At 43.2% G+C, this 22,094-nt stretch overlaps 1 protein-coding gene across 6 annotated transcripts in view; it reads left to right on the forward strand.

Annotated features, from left to right (window-relative positions):
• Nucleotides 1–22,094, forward strand: part of rnf19b (ring finger protein 19B) — a 190,910-nt gene that overhangs the window by 125,818 nt on the left and 42,998 nt on the right. For 4 of the 6 annotated variants that reach the window (XM_068011402.1, XM_068011406.1, XM_068011407.1 and 1 more), the window contains one exon: nucleotides 20,478–20,998. In XM_068011402.1, the coding sequence (XP_067867503.1) occupies nucleotides 20,762–20,998 (237 nt within the window). In that variant the 5' untranslated portion in view covers nucleotides 20,478–20,761. The other 2 variants (XM_068011408.1, XM_068011403.1) reach the window with 2 other exon arrangements.

Below are 22,094 nucleotides of genomic sequence, written 5' to 3' on the forward strand. Positions count from 1 at the left end.
GCTTTGACGGCTGCTGACAGGGCATGGAGAGCAGTGCTGTGAGGTCTTCCTCGACGAGGGCACAAATCTCAGTGACCACTTGCCTGGAAACTCTCAATCTCCTGTGGCACTGGTTCTCCATATTCAGATATCACCGTCTTTGGTGGTAGATCCTATCCTTAGGGCTTCTGTTGCCTTCCTGCCCCTCGTTCCTCTCTGCTGTCCTTCTCATGCCCGGGGCTCTGCCTCTTCTGCTGAGGATGTTGCTCCTCATCGCCACTAGACCAAAAATCTGAGAGTCACGCTGCCATCACCAGCTATTGCCTTCCTTGTGTTCAGCTGGACTCCCTATTATGTCTGAAAGCCTTTACCTGCTTCTCTTATTCCCCCATGAACCCCTGCATTTTCTGAACATGTAGAGACCACTTTCCCCCAACCTGTACACGCTCTGGCACCTGTGTGCCAATGGCTGAGTGCCCCTCTCAGCTGTGCTCCCTTTTATGGGCCCACCTAAGTTGATGTTGCGGCCATGATTGGCTCCCTGCTGGGTTGCCACCTCCGTGCCACCCGGTCTGCCCCTGGCCCAGCATGCAACCCGTCGTCCCCCCACCAAACTCCCAAACTGGCCCTCAACGAGCTCTCAAGGACTTTACTACTTAATTACTTTAATTCCAGAATTGGGTGGGTTGCTGGGGCCTGCCTACCCCCATCTTGATGAAACTCGCTGGTGATGGGAATGGCGACGGGAAACTGGCCCACCTGCCTCCATTCTCGAGGCAGGACCTATAAATCATGACCCAAGTCTTTTTACTGGGGTGATATTAGAATCTTTATAGGTGTGTGATCAGATGCTTGATCATCCATCCTCCTGCTTTTAATGTCCTTTTTCAAGTCAGTAATAATCTCTACATATACACGATCATTTACCAGATACTTAACATTGTTGACTTGAATTGTGTTTCTGTGCCATGTTGAAGAGTTACCAGTCACACGAGTTTTAGCTGTTTTTCTGTTATATTAAATGCTGTTCCACTCACACTGATTTCTGACCAGGGGGCTTTCACATCCATTGCTGATCCTAAAGTAAACTTTCCATCGTCCAGCCTGAACAGATTTGGCAAGTTTACTCGGGTCATGAGTTTACTGGGCCCATGCATTAGGATCCCCACTGGCACTCGCAATATTCAAGATGTTTTCCTTGTGTTGGAAGGTCATTTGGCTACTTATTTTTACCATGTGGCTTCCAAATGTGAACAGTAGTCGTCTGAGCAGCTGGGTTAGCAAGAAATTGGATCAAATTATCTTCTAACCAGGCATCCAGAATTCATCCTCTTCAAAATGAAGTTCATATGTAACCTTTCAATTGCTACAGGATAGCAGCATGTTGAAAGGAGATTATGATTTCAGTGTCCTTCTGTGGTATTCCATTTTCTTTAATACCTATCGATGACATTCACTGGAAACTCTAAGGAAGGACTTTTCCTGGACACATTAGTTGCGGCTTTCCTCAATAGCAGTGTGCCCAACTGTAAGCAGGGCTGCCGGAAATTAAGATGCATTTGTAGCCCTAGGTCAATCAAATACGAGCCCAGAAGTAGCTCAACAGTGTGATGCCTAAATAGTTCAAATCCTGATAGGCCTGGTATTTTTAAGTTTCCTAGTGTAGTTTTATCTTGAGGTATTCGATCCCAGCAGTGCACAAACACATACACAGGACTGGATTTTCCCTGCGGGCATCCAAACTTCACCGTCAGGCTCAAAAAGGTATCACAAGCCTGCACCGTGTGGGAAACAGTCACTCAGTGTGATTTTCCCCGGAGAGGCCAATTAATGGCTAGAGGGCAGGCTTGCTGTCCAGTTAAGGACAGCGGGTAAGTCCTCAAAGCTGGAGGGTCACTTGGAGACCTTCCAGCTTGATAACAGCAGCATGTAATGACAGGTAAGTGAGAGAGAGGGTGCTTCAAAATAGAGATGCCCTCTCTCCCACTTTTTAAAATTTGAAAGAAAAAATGGATCTTGCTGCCAGGTCACCGCTATGGGGGAGGAGCCCCTCTACAGGGTGGCCGGCAGCTGCTGCTGCACCCAGGCAGGCAGGGAGGGCCTGTAAGCCTGCCTGGAGTTCTGGCCTCCTAGGTCTACAACTGGGAGGCTGCCTCCAGGCAGCTAGACTGGCTCCCCCACGACCTACCTTAACAGGCCTCAAAAGGCTTTTAATTGGTTTAACCGGATACCTGCTGCTTGCAGGCAGGTAGCCCTGCTGTCCCCATCTCGCCTCCGGGAATATGGTCTGGAAGCTGGATGGAGCCGGGGAATCGGCACACAGGCCGGCAGTGCTATTTCTGAAGCCCACCCACCTCCATTCCTGGCCCTGGCAGGGGCTGATAATCAAGCCTACTGTGTCGCTACAGGTAGCAAACTGGGCAATTTAGGTTAAGGCCTTTGAAACTGGGAGAGAAAAGATATTCAAAGGAAGCAATAATGTTTTGCAGATTTAAGCGACTAGTAAATCTGCACCTGTATTTCTATTCAAGATACAATACTAAACATCAATAAACCTTTGCATTTAAATCATGAAATATATCCCAATTAACTGGATTCTGATGATGGGTCCATGTAAGGGCCATATATATCATGCAAAAGATTTAATTCTTCTGTGCTCCAATCAGAGCTCTCACTTGGTTGATAGGTTGCTCAACCTATCAGAACTCAATAAACACAAGAAAACTTTGGACCAATGGTATTCTAAGTTTTGTGGAGTGGTGGGATAAAGATCTGTGAATGAATGAGGATGGGAGCTTGTAATGTGGACAGCCAATGGGCATTGGAGTGATGGTGTTGCACAGGTGACAAAAACTAGCCGGAAAATTAGGCACCTATTCAAAACATTTTTTTCTCCATTTAAAAAAAAAAAGAACAAGCCCAATCTGGTAATTCTGATCTCAGCAAAGTTCACAGGGTCAACCTAATTTGAATTGTTTTTTGAGTGAGTTCTAAGTGGGATTTTGACCTGCACTGGCTATATATCTTTCAGTTGCGATAATATTCAATGACAATTGGATTAATGCTGAAGGGAAAAGATGTATCGGGATATGGGGAATGATCAGGGGAGTGGGATTAATTGGTAAAGCTATCCAAAGAGCTGGCACAGGTGTGATGGGCTGAATAGCCTCCTTCTGTGTTGTATAATTTCTATGATTCTAACTCTGCTACCTGCAGCAGCTCAAAAGGGACAGTTACCCAAAGGGAAGAATAAAGCGTCTGCCTGCTGTCGAGTTCCAGTGAGATGTGCCAGTACTGGAGAGCAAATTGATGAGCTCAAGCTTGATTGCAAACCTTGTGATTACCATTACATTTTTAAACGGCCTCTACTGGTCCTCCTAGCAGCACTAACTTCCTGTTCGTGCAGAATTCTTTAGGTCCAGCTTTGCTATGATAGCGGAAAATGTGATGTATGGTGTCAGTCCATCACTATGTTATCTGACCATGTCTGCAAGAGTGGATGGCCAAATGCAGCACCAGTCATTACTTCATGTAGAAAAATTCGTGTACACAAAAAGTGTAACCTGTCCCTGACCCATTATGCCCTGCTGTCTGCTCTAGTCACACTTTCTGACTGTGGGAAATCCATCCCATTTTACAATGAGAAAGTTATGATTTTCAGAAGTGAAGAGGTCATAGTACTGAAGCGTTTAGACAAAGTCTTTTTTATGTTAGCCGTGACATAACGTGTCACATCAGCAAAGTAAATCTCCTTGGCCTTTTTGTGCATCAATGAAAAGGGTTGGACTCATCTAGATTCAGGGGACCTCTGGAAAAATATATTTCCCTCTCTTTTACAGAACCACTCCCTTTAATTGTGTTAAATATTTGTATCCGGTGGGGAATACATTTCAGCGGAAACTACTTTTTTCTGCTTGTGTGGAATATACAATAGCGGCAAAAATTATATTTCCACCAATAAAGGGAACAGAGATATTTTTCTGCCATTATATCTAACTGATGTTTAAACAGTCCCGTGTGTAAAGTTACATTTCTTTTATTGAACTATCATTGTAAAGCAGTAAGTACCATGAAGGCCTCCTTACATGTTACACAAAATACAGATCAGTTTAAAACTCTGTTCCTACATCTGTTATTTCCTTCAGTAGCTACTCAGGCTATGTTGCACCCTTTTTGATGCTGAGGGAACCAGTAATAGGCCTCAACTTTTAAGAAGACAGCACTATCGTTCTGTTTAACTACATTCTCTAGAATAGCATTGAGAGCAGTTTTCAAAGATACTTTATAAGCTGAATCAGTTTTTGCTGGCTTGGTTATTCAAACATGTTAAATCCTCAAACTGTCGGTAGCTTTTCTTTCAATCAATTTTCACAGCTCATTATAACCAATCCTTCGATCAATATATAATAATCTTGTGCATGCCTGCACTCCCTATCCAACTTGGGTTGTCACAAATATTTAGTGTCAATAGGTGATTTCTCAAGCTTGTCTCCACACTTGGAGCAAGATTTTGTGTTTTGGGGCAGCGCCCCGATTGTTGTCAAATGCGGGTCCCGACCATGAGCTATGTCAGGAACAGTCACCTGACAGTGTTATAGCCTTTATTGTCCAATTAGTGGCCAGAGGATGCACTCACCGTCCAAATAAGGATGGCGGGTGGGCTCTCGAAGCTGGAGGGCCAATAGGAGGCCTTCCAACACTGAAGGATCTGGAGCCTGCTGTGGCAGGTAAGGGAGAGAGAGAGAGTGTGCTTTCATCTTGAGGTCCCTTCTCAGCAATTTTAAATTTTGAAACAAAAAATGGTTACAGCTGCCAGGCCACCATTGTGGAGGGTAAAGCCCTCCACAGGGCAGCCTCTGGCTGCAGCTCTGACCAGGTAGGCAGGGAGGAGCCTCAGTCTGCTTGGACTGGTCTGCAGCTGGGAGGCCGGCTGCAGGCGGCTGCCATGCTACTGACACCGTGGGGTCCCCACAGACTGACTGGAAAAGTCCACTTGGCCTCTGATCCATGGCCTTAATTGGCTTTTTAATTGGTTTAATAGGCTACTCGCTGCTTGGCTTCAGCGAAATGACACGGGTGGGATGGTGCCAGCAAACTGGCGTTGGCTGGAGGGTGCAAAATTACGTGCTTGCCTATGTCCGTTCTTGCCCCACATTGGGGCGAAAATCCTGCCCTTAATTGCTATCTTGTATATAAGAAAAGCATGCATTCATCAATGGACCATTGGTAATTATTCACTACCTCCATCACTGGTGCACCATGGCTGCAGTGTGTACCATCTACAAGATGCACTGCAGCAACCCACCAAGACTACTTCGACAACACCTTCCAAACCTGCAACCTCTACTACCTAGAAGGACAAGAGCAGCAGATGCATGGGAACACCACACCTTCAAGTTCTCCTCGAAGCCACACACCATCCTGACTTAGAAATATATTATCATTCTTCCATTGTCGCTGGGTTAAAATCTTGGAATTCCATACCTAACAGCACTGTGGAAAAAGAGTTGAATTCAAGAGGTGAGGTGAGAGTGACTTCCCTTGATGTCAAGGCAGCATTTGACTGAGTGAGGCACCAAAGGGGCATTGTAAAATTGATGATGCACACCAGGGGGAAAATTGCTCATTGGCTGGAGTCATACCTCTCAACAAAGGAAGATACACCACATGGACTGCAGCAGTTCAAAAAGGCAGCTCACCACCACCTCAAGGGCAATTAAGGATGGCAATAAGTACTGACTTAGCCAGCAACACCCACATCCCCGAACGAATAATATAAAAAAGTGCCAGTTAAAATTTTTTAAATCCTTTTATATTATTGCTTTTGTTGTAGTGCAATAGTAGTAGTAACTATAAGTATCAAACATTTATATGAGGTGGAAGGTTACATATGGTAAGGCTGGCAAATGTGAGCAGGGATGGGACACAGAATGCAACAAATCTACGGGCATGACTGGAAAATGTGAGAGTGGGATATATCTGCAAGGGTAGGGCCAACTAGAAATGAAAAAGGAAAATCTTATTGTGAATGAAGAAATAGAAGGGATGTTAATACTACAGGAGAATGGTAATGGGGGTGAAAGGGTACCAGAGGAGTAGGTGGGCACTGCAAGATGGATAACTATAGATAAGGAAGTGGTATTGAAAGAATTGGTGTAATTCAGTGGAAACAGCATCCTAGAATGTTCAGGGAAGTCAAAGAGGCTCTGGCTGTATTCTGCCCAAAACATATTGGAGGGTATTCAATGTAACCTCTGTTCAAAAAGATAAAACAGATACCAAGCGACGAATCAGCCTAACATTTGTGGTGGGTAAACCATCTTTTGGAACACTACAAGATAAAATTAATACTCCCTTCAAAAGGCATGGGTTAATTAAGGACAGCCTGTGTGGATTTGTAAAAGGCAAGACACATTTGACAAGTTTAATGGGGTTCTTTTGAAGAATTAATGGAGTGTATTGATAAATGAAATTAAGTGGATATTGTGTATGTGGATTTTCAAAATATATTCAACGAAAGAGCCTCCTAGAGACTTGCTGATTTTTTAAAAAAATGGATGTGTTTTGTCACTATTGAGACCAATGCTTACATATATCATATTTTATATATCATCCCACCACTTATAGAGGGTGGGTTTGTGCAGAAGCGATTTTCCCACTAATAACGATGGCTGGCCTGTCTCACCTCACCTCTTGAATTCAGCTCTTTTTCCCACAGTGCTGTTAGGTATGGAGTTCCAAGTTTTTGACCCAGCGACAATGGAAGAATGGTAATATATTTCTAAGTCAGGATGGTGTGTGGCTTGGAGGGGAACTCAATAGTTAAGTGGCTGCTGAGCAGAATTTGTAGCTTTAAAGACTGCTAGGTTCGGTCCATGGTCTGCATTGAATTAACTAATTTTGGAACAACTGGTGACAGCATCTGAAGAGGGAAGGGAAATATCAAAGAGGGTTCCCCTCTTGATGGCTTTCCACCGATCCCTGCTGAAAAGTCTGTAGATGCGCATATGCCGGATGGGGGCTTAACTGTAATATCACCCCCATCACAGTTGAAATGTCTGTTAATGATTGTTACCCCAGTCAAATGGTACATGAGTATCAGAGGGATGCTGTTTCATGTGGAACTGTTCCCAAGCGTAAGTCACTGCATTCAGCAAGAAGGGAAGAAAATTAAAGATAGAAAGCTCCTTTAACAAGGGGATGTCATCTGATCATTTCCATAACATTACTTTTACTAGATAAAGAACATGGATTCCTTGCTAGGGTACAGTATCATTTTTTTTTTTAAATTGCCTTCTAAGACTTTGCCCACATAGCCATTATTCACATATAAGCCATGAATAGAGAGTGTCTGAAAGCTATTCATTATCCTGATTCTGTCCTTAATTGACATCTACAACAATTTGCATTTATATAGCACCTTTAACATAGTAAAACATTCTAAGGCACTTTATAGGAGTGATTATCAAATAAAATTTGACACCAAGCTACACAGAGGTGTTGGGACAGATGCTCAAAAGCTTGGTTAAAGAGGCACGGCCACCAAGGGTGGAGCGAAGAAAGGTGGGGATGCTGAAGAGGCCATGATTGGGGGAGTGCAGAGATCAATGTGGGTTGTAGTTTTGGAGGAGGTTACAGAGATAGGGAAGGGAGAGGCCATGGAAGGATTTAAAAACAAGATGAGAATTTTAATTGTAAATCGAGGCAATGCCGGACTGGGAGCCAATGTAGGTCAGTGGAGTACCAGGGTGATGGATTAATGTGGTTTAGTGTGAGTTAGCACATGGACAACAGAGTTTTGGATAAGCTGAAATTTGTGGAGGGTGTGAGGCAGGAGGCCAGCCAGGGAATTGCTCTTTCAGAGAGCCGGTGCGGACATGATGGGCCGAATGGCCTCCTTCTGTGCTGTAACGATTCTGTTATTCTGTATAAGTTGAGTAGAAGTAACACAAGCATAGGGATTTCAACAGTAGAGGGCTGAGGCAGGGGCAGAGCCTGGCAATGTTAAAGAGCTAGAAATAGGTGGTCTCTGGGCAGTGATCAAGAGTGGGAAGCATGGATACTTTGTCCCTTGCTGACCAAGTGATGATAAGGACAACTACCATGGCTGAGAACAGTTAACTCAGCCAGAACCAGTAATTAAACCAGAAATGTTCATATATGGGTCAATGATTCACTGGCTAAAATACCTAAAGCACCTGTTCCTTGATCTCCTTCAGCTATGGGTGAGCGATAACCTATTCCTAGGTTCTCATCAATGCAGATCTTTCATTAGCATCTATGAGGCATGCAAGGGGAATGCGTGATGATTTCCCCTCACTGCTTCCCTCCCTGCAGGGAAATGCCAGGCCTCTGGTGTTTTATCAACGTTTGGGGATGTGACTGAAACCTTTAGCTAAACCCGTGAAAACTGTAGGTGTTAAACCACATCCCATCATACAGTGCGCTGATGCAGCAGTGTGCTGTGCACACATTTTAACAGCTTAAATAACATGCAGTGCAGTCTGTGGTTGTGAACATATGGCCCTCAAGGTTAAATGGCAGATTAAGGGCTCAGCACCAACTGATGTTTCTCTGAAGAACTTGATGCAATAAAACACCATCTGCTCTATTTTGATTCTAAGGCTGCCAACCTTTGGCCACTGTCTTCAGTCCCTGTCACAAACTCCATTCCCCAACCACTGACTCCAAACATCGCCCTGGCAACTGTCTGAGGCTCAACCAGACTCTTCGCAATCTTGGTGTCATATTTGACCCTAAGATGAACTTTCAACCATATATCTACTCTGTCACTATTACCGCATATTTCCACCTCTGTAACATCACCCAACTCCTCCCCTGTCTCAGCTAATCTGCTGCTGAAACCATTATCCAAGCCTTTGTAGCCCCTTGACTTGACTGTTTTGATGTCCTCCTGGCCAGCTTCAAATTTTCTACCTTCCGTAAACCAGAGCTCATCCAAAACTCTGCTGCTCCTGTCCTAACTTGCATTAGGTCCTGTTCACCAATCATTACTGTGTTCCCTGACCTACTTTGGCTCCCGGTTAAACAATGCCTCGATTTTTAAAATTCTCATTATCCTTGTTTTCAGTTCCTCCGTGTCCTCACCTCTTCCTATCTCTGTAATCTCCTCCAGCCTTTAACTCTCCAAGATATCTGCACTCACCCAACTATGGCATCTTGCGCATTCCCGATTTGAATCACCCCACCATTGGTGACCGTGCCTTCAGCTGCCTCGGCCCTAAGCTCTGGAATTTCCTGCTCATACCTCTCCATCCTTTACCTCTCTTTCCTCCTTTAAGATGCTCCTTAAAACATACCACTGTGACCAAGCTTTTGCTCACCTGCCCTAATATCTCCCTATGTGACTCGATGTCTAGTTTTGTTTGATGATGCTCTTGTGAAACTGCGTTGGGACGTTTTAAAGGTGCCATACAAATATAAGTTGTTGGTGGGGGAGAGAGTTTGTGAATATATCTATTGGACTTTTAATGTGAAGTATAGTAATATTTGATCTTTGAATGACTATACTCATCCGTTTCATGACCAGCAGTGTTTTTGAGTATCTGTACAGATTTAATTTAAATTTGCTCCCCAATCCAAACTTGAGGAAATATCTTTGAAATAACATGGTTTCCTCTTAAGTTACATTAACCTAAAGGTGCAGTGCATCAGTGTACCAACCCACTCTTCATGGATTTATACTTGACATTCACCTTGCACTAAACCATCAGGGGAGGGCACAGCGTAGAAATGAGGCACTCCCCTCTTCATGACCATTTACAGAGCAGGACTGAGAGAAGTCTGGGCATACAGTACTGGTCTGTCCCTCGACCAGGCAATACTGCAGAACATGAGGTAATTTCAGAGTGAGGGAAAGAATAGCTATAGTATGGGGAAAGGAGAAATTACATTTTTGTCATAATGTGAATGCAGCTGGTTCATGATAATCACTGCAGTTTAAATTGACCTTGTTATATGAAGCTTCAAACAATTTTTAAGCTTCCTTAGTTTAAGGATTTGCTTTCGTTAGTAACTAATAATTCCTTGAATTATGCCACAAGATGGCAGAAGGTAATTTATTTCCTAAACTGTTGTCCAAGTTGGAGAATATTTATCACTTTTTGAAAACAATTGGCAAACTATTAGACCTTGCTTGTGGCAGACATTGTTCCTAGGGTTTTTCAGCTTCCTCTTTGTACCAAGTATCAAGAAATTCCAAAATTAATTTATATTTTAGATTTGTCATCATCTAAAACTAGCTCAGAAACACTGCCTATTTATAATCTGGTCAGAACATTCATGATTCTGCATTATAAATGAGATTTAATTGAAAGATCAAACAAAGTACCAGTCACCTTTAGGCACCTCAATTCACCTATACCTGTCACTCACACGGCTTTGGCAAAGGCTGCAGTCAGCTCTGGTAGGAAAAGCTCTTTGCAGCAATGCTAAAGTTGCTGTATTAAAGTACCTTCTTTCTTTATGTATGGATTCCCATAAAAGAGAACTAATTAAAACCTGCCTCTTTCAGACTGAATACTTGACAGACCAGTCTAGTAAGCCAGGGACAACATGCCTGCAGGCCCAAGGAGCTCAGCACTGAAGGCTGATGCATCTCATACTTTGTTTTTTGCTTCTGTATTTTGCCCCTGTATCTTTGCAGAAAGTAACACGTTAACCACCCACCAGCCCCAGAACAATGAAAATGTTGAAAATAACGTAGTTCAGTGTCTTTCAGCAAGCACATCTCTAAATGTGTATGGGTGAAATGTTAAAGAAAGGACGTAAAGTATGATTAGTTGGAATAAAGGTTTTGTGTAAAGAACATTATGTAGGCAAAACTATACCTTAAAAAAAAAACCTGTGATCTAAATGTTAGTGGACAGGTACAAAAGGTAATGTAAAAAGCTATTGGAAGCTCGCCCTTTATCTCAAAAGGGCTGCATACAAAGGGGTGGATGTTATGTTACAGCTGTACAGAGCTCTGGTTACACCCTGTCTGGAATACTGCATTCAGTTCTGGGGACCACACCTCGTGAAGGATTATTTGCCATTGGGAGGTGTGCAGTACTGATTCACTTAAATTATATTGGTTCAATTATGAGGATAAGTTGCACAGACTAGCTTGTATTCCCTTGAATATAAAATAAATTAAGGTATTATCTAATAGAGGTGTATAACATTATCAAAGGAGTTGATAGAGCAAAACAATTTCCTTTGGTGAGAGAGCCCAGAACAAGGGGCATTGCCTTAAAATCAGAGCTAGCCTGTTCAGAAGTGATGTCAGATAGCACTTCTTCACACAAAGGGTAGTGGAAATCTGGAACTTCCACCCCCGAAAGTTGTCGAGGTTAGGGGACAGTTGAAAATTCCAAAACTGAGATTGATAGATCCTTGTTAGACGAGAAAAGTAAAGGTTGTGGAACCAAGGTGGGTAGATGGAGTTAAGATACAGATCAGCCATGATCTAACTGAACAGTGGAACAGCCTCGAGGGGCTGAATGGTCTCCACTTGTGCCCATCAGCTCCTGATCTCTACAACAAAAGCAAAATATTGCTGATTCTGGAAATCTCAAATAAAAGAAAATGCTGGAAATACTCAGCAGATCAGGCAGCATCTGTGGAGAAACAGTTAACATTTCAGGTCAATGGCCTTTCATCAGCTACTGATCTCTGCCTGCGTTGTTCTAGGTCCAATCATCTTCAACTGCTTCATCAATGACCTTCCCTCCATCATAAGATCATAAGTCGGGATGTTCGCACAATGTTCAGCACCATTCGCGACACCTCGGATACTGAAGCAGCCCATGTCCATATGCAGCAAGACCTGGACAACATCCAGGCTTGTGCTGATAGGTGACAAGTAACATTCATGCCACTCAAGTGCCAGGCAATGACCATCTCAAACAAGAGAGAACCTGACCATCTCCCCTTGACGTTTGATGGTATTACCATCGCTGAATCCCCCACTATCAACATCCTGGGGGTTACCATTGACCAGAAACTGGACTGGAGCAGCCACATAAATACTGTGGTTACAAGAGCAGGTCAGAGGCTGGGAATTCTGCGATGAGTAACTGACATCCTGTCTCCCCAAAGCCTGTCCACCATCTACAAGGCACAAGTCAGGACTGTCATGGAATACTCTCCACTTGCCTGGATGGATGCAGCTCCAACAACACTCAAGAAGCTCGACACCATCCAGGACAAAGCAGCCCGCTTGATTGGCACCCCATCCACAAACATTCACTCCCTCCACCACCGACGCATAGTGGCAGCAGTGTGTACCATCTACAAGATGCACTGCAGCAACTCACCAAGGCTCCTTCGACAGCACCTTCCAAACTTGCAACCTCTACCACCTAGAAGGACAAGGGCAGCAGATGCATGGGAACACCATCACCTGTAAGTTCCCCTCCAAGCCACACACCATCCTGACTTGGAACTATATCGCCGTTCCTTCACTGTCGCTGGGTCAAAATCCTGGAACTCCCTTCCTAACAGCACTGTGGGTGTACCTACACCCCAAGGACTGCAGCAATTCAAGAAGACAGCTCACCACCACCTTCTCCAGGGCAATTAAGGATGGGCAATAAATGCTGGCCTATCCAGCAGCGCCCACATCCCCTGAACGAATAAAAGGTAAACTTAATATTGGACCTGCTTCGGCTGCACTGGGTGGTGCTTTTACCCACATGAACCATCACCTGGGCAGCTTTCATTGTGTTAGATATATAATGTAATAAAAGGCCTTTTTAAGAGTAGGAAATGTGATCTAATTTTTTCTCCACATAAAGATAAATGATTTTGATGTAAGATACTGTACTTCATAAGGATCTTTCTGCATTAGAATCAATTGAAATTCCAGCAAACAGATCAGCATGCCTGAAATTGATTTAAGTTTCAATTAATGAATATTTGCTTGTTAATTCAAGCTGCCAGATAGATAACATTGAAATTGTTCGTCAAGGTTTCACCTGTCGTCCCATAAGTGGGTAACAACATGCAAACACCTGCATCTCACCATTCCAATGCACAGCACAAATCCATCCATTGAGTTATTGTGCTGGTAAACATTCTCTCCTTTTGAAAAAATGAAAGCAAAACAAATTAGCAGCAAGGCTGATTGTTGTATAGATATGACACATGGAGGTTGGCCAAAAGCTATAAAGTATGGACTGTGTGGCTTGCCAAATTTCCAAAGAATACTGGAGTAGAGTTTCTGCTTTGGGAGCAATCTGGGGAAATTGCACCCAAAATGTACTTGAAATTTTGTTGATTGGGGAATATAGAATCATAGAACAATTATGGCACAGAAGGAGGCCATTCAGCCCATCGTGTCTGTGTCTGCTGAAAAAACTAGCCGCCAAATCTAATCCCACCTTCCAGCACCTGGTCCGTAGCCTTGCCAGTTACAGCACTTCAGGTATGTGTCCAGGTACCTTTTAAAAGAATTGAGGGTTTCTGCCTCCACCACCATTCCTGGCAGTGAATTCCAGACACCCACCACCCTCTGGGTGAAAAAGCTTTTCCTCATGTCCCCTCTAATCCTTCTACCAATCACCTTAAATCTGTGTTCCCTGGTAACGGACCACCCTGCCAGGGGAAACAGGTCCTTCCTGTCCACTTTATCTAGGCCCCTCATAATTTTGTACACCTCAATTAAGTCTCCCCTCAGCTTCCTCTGTTCCAGGGAAAACAACCCTAGCCTATCCAATCTTTCCTCATAGCTGCAATTTTCAAACCCTGACAACATTCTTGTAAATCTCCTCTGTGCTCTCTCCAGAGCAATTATGTCCTTTCTGTAATGTGGTGTCCAGAACTGTACACAATACTCCAGTTGTGGCCTAGCGTTTTATACAGTTCCAGCATTACATCCCTGCTTTTGTATTCTATACCTCGGCCAATAAAGGAAAGCATTCCATATGCCTTCTTCACCACTCTATCTACCTGCCCTGCCACCTTCAGGGGCTGTGGACATACACTCCAAGGTCTTTCACTTCTTCTACCCCTCTCAATATCCTCCCGTTTATTGTGTATTCCCTCGCTTTATTTGCCCTCCCCAGTGCATTACCTCACACTTCTCTGGATTGAATTCCATTTGCCACTTTTCCACCCACTCATCCAAACCATTGATATCATTCTGGAGTCTACGACTTTCCTTTTCACTATTAACTAAACGGGCAATTTTTATGTCATCAGCAAATTTCCCAATCATGTCTCCCACATTTAAGTCCAAATCATTAATATATACCACAAACAGCAAGGGACCCAACACTGAGCCCTGTGGAACGCAAAAATATCCGTCGATTACTACTTTCTTTTCTGTCCCTGAGCCAATTCTGGATCCAGCCTGCCACATTCCCCTGTATCCCATGGGCTTTCATTTTACTGACCACTCTGCCATGTGGGACTTTGTCAAATGCCTTACTAAAGTCCATGTGGACCACATCCACTGCACTATCCTCATCAATCCTCCCTGTAACTTCCTCAAAGATCTTCCCCAAACAAATCCATGCTCCACTATCCCTGATTAATCTGTGCCTTTCTAAGGTCTACTTGTGGCTGCCCCTTTTTTATTTCTGAGCTCCACCCATATGGCCTAGTTTGATGATTCATTTAGCACATCATCCCTCCTCAAAGCTGTTATTGATTCCTTAACTAATAATGTTACACCCCCTCCTTTTTTAACTCCCTCTCTATCCCGCCTGAAAGCTCTATCTAGGGATGTTCAAGATTCTGCTAAAAGTAATTTGCATAATCTCAAACTTAAAATCCTCCATGAACCAGCACAATCTGGTAACATTTTGGAACACGATTATTTTTTTACTATCCACTAACAGTATTTTATGTACTTAAGAGTGGTAATGTGGTGCAGTTTTATTAATACAGCCGAAAATGGGTTTATTACCAAAAATAAGCATTTTTAATACAGGTATCCTGGACGGTGTCGAGCTTCTTGAGTGTTGTTGGAGCTGCACCCATCAAGGCAAGTGGAGAGTATTCCATCACACTCCTGACTTGTGCCTTGTAGATGGTGGACAGGGTTTGGGGAGACAGGAGGTGAATTATTCATTGCAGGATTCCCAGCCTCTGACCCACTCTTGTAGCCACAGGTACAAAAAGTAATTTAAAAAGCTAATGGAATGTCGCCACATTACTAGGAGTGTACTATAGACCCCAAATAGTGAGAGGGAGATAGAAGAACAAATATATAGGCAAATTTCTGAGTGGAAAAATATAGGACAATAATAGTTGGGGATTTCAACTACCCTAATATCAACTGGGATACAAACAGTGTTCACCTGTGAGTAAGTTGATTTAAAATCACTGAAAATGACTTAAATAAAATTATACTGAAACATTTAATAGTTAAATTGATGTACACTGGGTAGGTTATTTAAATATGTTTTGATATGAAAACCTTTCAAAATGTGCCTGTGAGCCCAAGAGAGTGTGTGCAATTAAAACAATTCAGTTGACAGAGCGCCACTATTTTGACCTGGGGCATGGCCGTTTTGGTGGGTGGGGGCCTGATCTAGGCAAATTGACTCTTGAACCAACATAAAAGGTCACGGAAAACACAAAATTAAGTGATTTGGGGTGTAACTCGGTTTTAATATTCCCCGACCTTTTTCCCTGGTTCAGCTGATTCCACCCAGATTGCGAATTACTAACATGAACAAGTGGAAGCTCTACTCCACTGAATTATCTCTTTCACACTGAAAATGGCTGAAGCTGCCCGCCATTCGTAGAATACTGGCCGCAGACCTCACACAATAGGGACAAAACATTCCTCTGCTCCTGCCCATTCCACAGTTTTCTCCTTTGTTCTGCTATCCTGAAGGTGTTGTTTCTTGTGATACGGTTCAGTGGGTCGAGACAGCCCTCGTTATCTTGTCCACAGTAACATTCTTAATGTGTGAGCTCAAACTGTAAGTCTTGGCAGGGTATTATATCATGGGAAGGGCGTTGCGAGAGGCAGGGGCGAAATCACAGATAAGTCTGATCCTGAAGCCCCTCGAACTGTATCGTTAATATTCTCAATTGCTGTAAATGTAAAACTGTAATTGACATGACAATTGTGAAACGGAAGGGTTGGGAAGAAACTCATGACATTATTGAAAGAAACTGATCTCTTTTGCAATGTTTGTATTTTTTCGTGCTGTTTGGAAACTGTTTGGCAATGTAATTTTTACAGATTTTTATGAATAAAGTATATTTTGGAAATTAAAAAAAAAAGTCTGATCCTGTTCTCCTCTAACATCTGCATAACTTTTCAGGAGGAGTCATTGGGTCGTGATCAAGAGTGGGAATACTGGCTCATTTGTTTCCCCCCGCCCCCACTCTTTCCCTGGTTTATGAGACCAATTGTGAAAGCTCAATTAACGCCTCAGCTGAGATTGGCTAATTCAGGACATACTGAGGATCAAACATGTAGGTAGTAGTTTTATCTATTAGGCCACTGGTGGAACAATGTTTTCCCTTTAGAACCAATTTGACATCACACAGTCCTTTACTACTTTTTATTGAAGAAGCACCATGCCGATTGTTTAGGAAGGGAGAGCAGCATATATGAGTGACCCATTTTCTGAATAAGTTTGATGCAAATTGTGTCATTATGTTGCAATGTTTAACAAACATGGGGCAAGAAAGATTTCCCAAACAATTTCCAATAAAACCAGTGAGGCGCTTTAATAGATTTCACATGCTTGGTGACGTGATACAATGCTTAGCTAACAGTTTCTTTTCACAACGCAAGTTGGGAGTGTCTTAATTGGGATATGACTGAGTAGAAGACGCCAAAGAGCTAATGGGCCGGCAACTGTTTGAACTAAATCACATTCTGCTGTAGTAATGGGTAATGCCAACCAGCTAGTTCCTACGTTCAATCCCTATTCTGTACTAAGCTGACTGAAGTCAGGTGGGTAGTATGGGGACAACCTCAGTGTCTTTCCTTAGGAAGGAAGGAGAGAAAAAGGTTTGATTTCTTGATTACTACCTGGTGATGCCCATGAATGGTATGGCTGTGTGAATATCCAGTGAGGATAAGATTGAGCTTTTTTATTCTTGGGATGTGGACAATGCCAGCAAGGCCACATTTCTTGCTTGAGGTGTGGTGATTCTTTTACAGGTCACTTCAAAGGGCATCAAGAGCCAACCACATAGTAGGGCAGGGGTGACAAGTTTTCTTCCCAGAAAAACATGAGTAAACTGGATGGGTTTTAACAACAATTTGACAACTTTCATGCCAGTCCACAAATTAGCAGATTTACTGACTTGGATTTGACAAGTTACCATAGTAGGATTTGAATTCTTAACCTCTGGGTTGCTGGTCCAAAAGCATAATCATTATATTATTGTACAGTATACTTGCCTGTGGTATACTGCACAGGGTAACAGATGCAGATTTCACTTGTGCATATTTTATTGAAGAATAGTGTGTTTTAAGGAGGTAATGCATCTCTCATTCAGTCTACATGCCTCTGTGTCACTTCCTTACTCACATCACTGTCACCCCATCCATCTATTTTGTACATTGTAATGTCCATTTCTGAAATCCACCTCCAGCAGTGGTATTTAAAGTCTTCTTTTCTTCTTCTTTGGCCTCCTTGTTTCAAGAGACAAAGGGTAAGCGCCTAGAGGTGGTCAGTGGTTTGTGAAGCAGTGCCTGGAGTGGCTATAAAGGCCAATTCTAGAGTGGCAGACTCTTCCACAGGCGCTGCAGATAAAATTGGTTGTCAGGGCTGTTACACAGTTGGCTCTCTCCTTGCGCTTCTGTCTTTTTTCCTGCCAACTGCTAAGTCTCTTTGACTCGCCACTGTTTAGCCCCGCCTTTATGGCTGTCCACCAGCTCTGGCGATCACTGGCAACTGACTCCCACGTCTTGTGATCAATGTCACAGGACTTCATATCGCGTTTGGAGACGTCTTTAAAGCGGAGACATGGACGGCCAGTGGGTCTGATACCAGTGATGAGCTCGCTGTACAATGCGTCCTTGGGGATCCTGCCATCTTCCATGCGGCTCACGTGGCCAAGCCATCTCAAGCACCGCTGGCTCTGTATTTGAAGAAATCCATCAGCCTTTGCAGTCTAGCCCACAAAGCTGAAGCAACTTCATTCTATTTGTGTTTATCCTCGTCACTTTCTGGCTTAGCCAGGAGGTTTGAAAAGGACTGTTTTAGCACTGTTGTCTCAAATAAAAAAAAACTGCCTTGATCTGTTGGTGTTCACAGCTTGAGTTAAATGCCAGTTAATGGACGATCTATGAATGCAAGCAGCTTAAACAGTCCTGCCTATTCCCCACAAAGAGAGCAAGATTATTTGCTCCGAGGGCTCAGTTGTGTTGTGATCTTGAGATATGCAACATTCTCCCTCTGATCTCCCCTAAATGACATCAACAGAGGTCATAGACTCACTGTGTGGTGGGTTGCAGGGAAAACCCACGTCCTGTTAATATGTGTTGCAGTTAACACGTACTCGGCAATTGCTTAAACTGGTTATAAGAGGCCATTCAAATGTGAAGGTTTGGGGCTTGGGTGCACAAGAAAGGAAAAATATAGGGGTAGAGTTTCTGCTCATTTACACCAGTAATATCAGCACAATCCGGGCAGAATTGGCCAAACCAGTACAAAAAATTGGAGAATTTTAAACATAAGTGAGTTATACTCAAAACTACTTACATTTGTGTTTTCCACAATCCTTTGCATTGGTTTAAGATTCAATTCACCGGATCAGCTCCTACTATAAAATGCCACTCTACCTCTCCCCACTATCCCTGCCAAAGTAGACATTGCGAGGTTCCACCAATTGCATTGGTCATGTAAGATTCTTCAAAGTGAAGAATTATTTTCGTACTAAGAAACCAATTGGTCTACACCAGTGAAAATAGTAAATGATTAACAGTACAAAATTATAAGGGGCCTAGATAGAATAGACAGGAAGGACCTGTTTCCCCTAGCGGAGAGGTCAATTACCAGGGGGTACAGATTTAAGGTGATTGGTAGAAGGATTAGAGGGGACATGAGGAAAAGCTTTTTAACCCAGAGGGTGGCGGGTCTCTGGAATTCACTGCCAGGAACAGTGGTGGAGGCAGAAATCCTCAATTCTTTCAAAAGGTACCTGGACCTGCACCTGAAGTGCTGTAACCGGCAAGGAGATGGACCAGGTGCTGGAAGGTGGGATTAGATTGGGTGGCTATTCTTTTCTGCTGGCGCAGACACGATGGGCTGAATGGCCTCCTTCTGTGCTGTAATTGTTCTATGCTTCTAAGTATAGTTTTTTAAAGTCGTTTTCAGTGATTTTGAATCCAGTTACTCAAGGGTGGAGACCTGGATCCTTACTAAAAATGTTTATTTTAGCGATAAACCTGTTTTCGGCTGTACTAATAAAACTCGAGCAGATTACCGCTCTTAAATACATCAATGAGTACTTTTTAATGGAAGAAAAAGTAAACTCTTGCATCCTGTTATGCTGTTCAATCGTGTTGGTTCATGGAAGATGTTATGATTCTGTGATTATGCCAATTACTTTATTGGAAATTTGAACTGTGAGCTAATCAGTGCAATTTTGAGAGCATTTTGCGTGCAATTTCCTGATAGGCCCAAAGTGGAAACTCTACCTCTGTACTATTATCTTTGTTAAGCAATACTTTTAGGATGTTCCCTTACCTAAATAAAATGTGGAAACTGAATGGTTAACCTTTTGAGCATTTTTTTTAATGGCCTTCACAGTGCAAAGACCAGTTTTTACAAGAATAGCGACCTGTAAAGATCTAGTGCCCTATATTGGAATTCCCTCCTGTGTCTGGTTGCTAATGTGTGTTGGACCAAGCAGATGAGAAAATCCCAGGAAGAGGCTCAGGCTAAGTCAGGAAAGGACAGGATGCGCAAATTTTGTTCGGGAGGAAATGTGCAGGCTGGAGGAACATGGCAGAGTGCAGAAAATATAATTTGTCTCAGATAGAACTACATAAGGGATGTAATCCTCACAACTAACTTAAATGAGCTTTAAAAAAACTGAACCTTGATATCGTTTCCAGGATTTTAAGCACTGGATTCAAAGGGTTAAGCCTTGCTCCCCCCATTTGCAAATAACTGTTGGTTGTTAAAGGGTTAAAATGATTCATCGGCGAACAAGCTAAAGTGAAAGTCGGACACATCTGTGCAGCAGCGAGATCTGGAAGCTGAAATGAGCTTTTTTTTCTCAAACACAGTGGGCTGATCCGGAGTTAGAGATCATGTTATCAAAGTGAGACTGGTGGCTGACTGCGGTGTTTTCTGTCAGCAAGTGAGTGCAAAAGAGAGTTTGAAATGATCGAATTATTGACCATGACGCAGTTTCCAACCCACACATAATTTTCAGTTAACTCCGTTTAAGAACAGTAGGTGAGGCACTTTTCCTGAGCATGCTCTGTCAAGCCTTTGATGATGACACAACTCTCAGAAGCCTGAGTAAAATCGGACTGGCTCATTTCCTCTTGTTTTATGTTGCAGCTTCGACCAGAAGGAGAGAAAGAAAAGGGGAAGAGGCGGCTTCAAGGAGCCTCCGAGGGCCACCCAGCTGTGGACTTCTGAAGCTGCTGCCTAAGGAAGACCGAGTGGAGAGAGCTTTCTGCAGGCAACCTCTGGATCCAGCTGTGCTGTCTCAATACCTCAGCTGGCCGAGACTCTTCAACTATCACTGTCATTGTCTCTCTGCATTGAAGCTGTGTTGAAAGACTAAAGAAAGGGATCCTAAAGGAAATTATTTTAACCACACCGCGCACCGAGAGGACAAAATGCGTTCTGATTCCCCCCATTCCTCAGTTAATGCAACTCCAAATCCCAAATGCCCAGCAAAAAGAAGGAGGATTTCTTTCCAGAGCATATTTAATGGAAAATCCAAATCAAAGCAAAAGCAGGAAGTCTCCGTTTCCAGCATCGAGAGCATCCAGATCGAGGTGGCAGAGACTGAAAAGAAACTGCACCCGTCTGACAGCAGGACAACGTTAACATCTTCAGATTCAGCAAGGAAGGTTTGGAATCTGATTACCATTAAAGGCGATAGAATAGTATAATTAGGCCTCATCTAGCTCCTTTTTTATTTAGTGCACATTCGATACTAGTACTGTTTAAAAAGCTGTGGTAAAACCAGAAAGGAATGTGGGCATTGGAAACTTTAAATCAGACTTGGCAATGGTCTGGCTCCCACCTTTGTGTTATATCTAGCAGACAGGGTCAGACTATCGCTGAAATCTTGTTATAAACCGATAAAGAATGTCCGTTTCCTACCCAGTAAACAATATTGAATGCTGACAGAATTGTTATTTTTGTGTTTTATGGTTTAAATCGTGGGGTGGTGATACACTGATGCATTGCACAGTATAAAAGCTAAGATAACCCAAAGGAAAATGTTGTCCCCCCCCCCTTTCCCAATGGCCATAGCAAAATAATGACCACGAAAGAACAGCAGAAAAAGATTAAGACAATAATCCATTATATGTTTCTGTCACCTGGTCGAAGGGAGTTGCATTTCCAAATAAATGATAGCTAAAGTATTGCAGTTATTGTGCCTTTAGTAATTGGGTTGTCTACTGGTGACCTTTTTAGCCTGGATTACATAGAAACATAGAAAATAGGAGCAGGAGTAGGCCATTCGGCCCTTCGAGTCTGCTCTGCCATTCATTATGATCATGGCTGATCATCCAACTCAGTAGCCTGTTCCCGCTTTCGCCCCATACCCTTTGATCCCTTTAGACCCAAGAGCTATATCTAATTCCTTCTTGAAAACATACAAGGTTTTGGCCTCAACTGCTTTCTGTGGTAGTGAATTCCACAGGCTCACCACTCTGGGTGAAGAAATTTCTCCTCATCTCAGTCCTGAATGGTTTACCCTGTATCCTTAGACTATGACCCCTGGTTCTGGACTCCCCCACCATCGGGAACATCCTTCCTGCATCTACCCTGTCAAGTCCTGTTAGAATTTTATAGGTGTCTATGAGATCCCCCCTCACTCTTCTGAACTCCAGCGAATAGAATCCTAACCAACTCAATCTCTCCTCATATGTCAGTCCCACCATCCCAGGAATCAGTCTGGTAAACCTTCGCTGCACTCCCCCTAAAGCAAGAACA

This window comes from Heterodontus francisci, chromosome 31 (genome assembly GCF_036365525.1).
Source record: "Heterodontus francisci isolate sHetFra1 chromosome 31, sHetFra1.hap1, whole genome shotgun sequence".
In the NCBI taxonomy this organism is placed as follows: Eukaryota; Metazoa; Chordata; class Chondrichthyes; order Heterodontiformes; family Heterodontidae; genus Heterodontus; species Heterodontus francisci.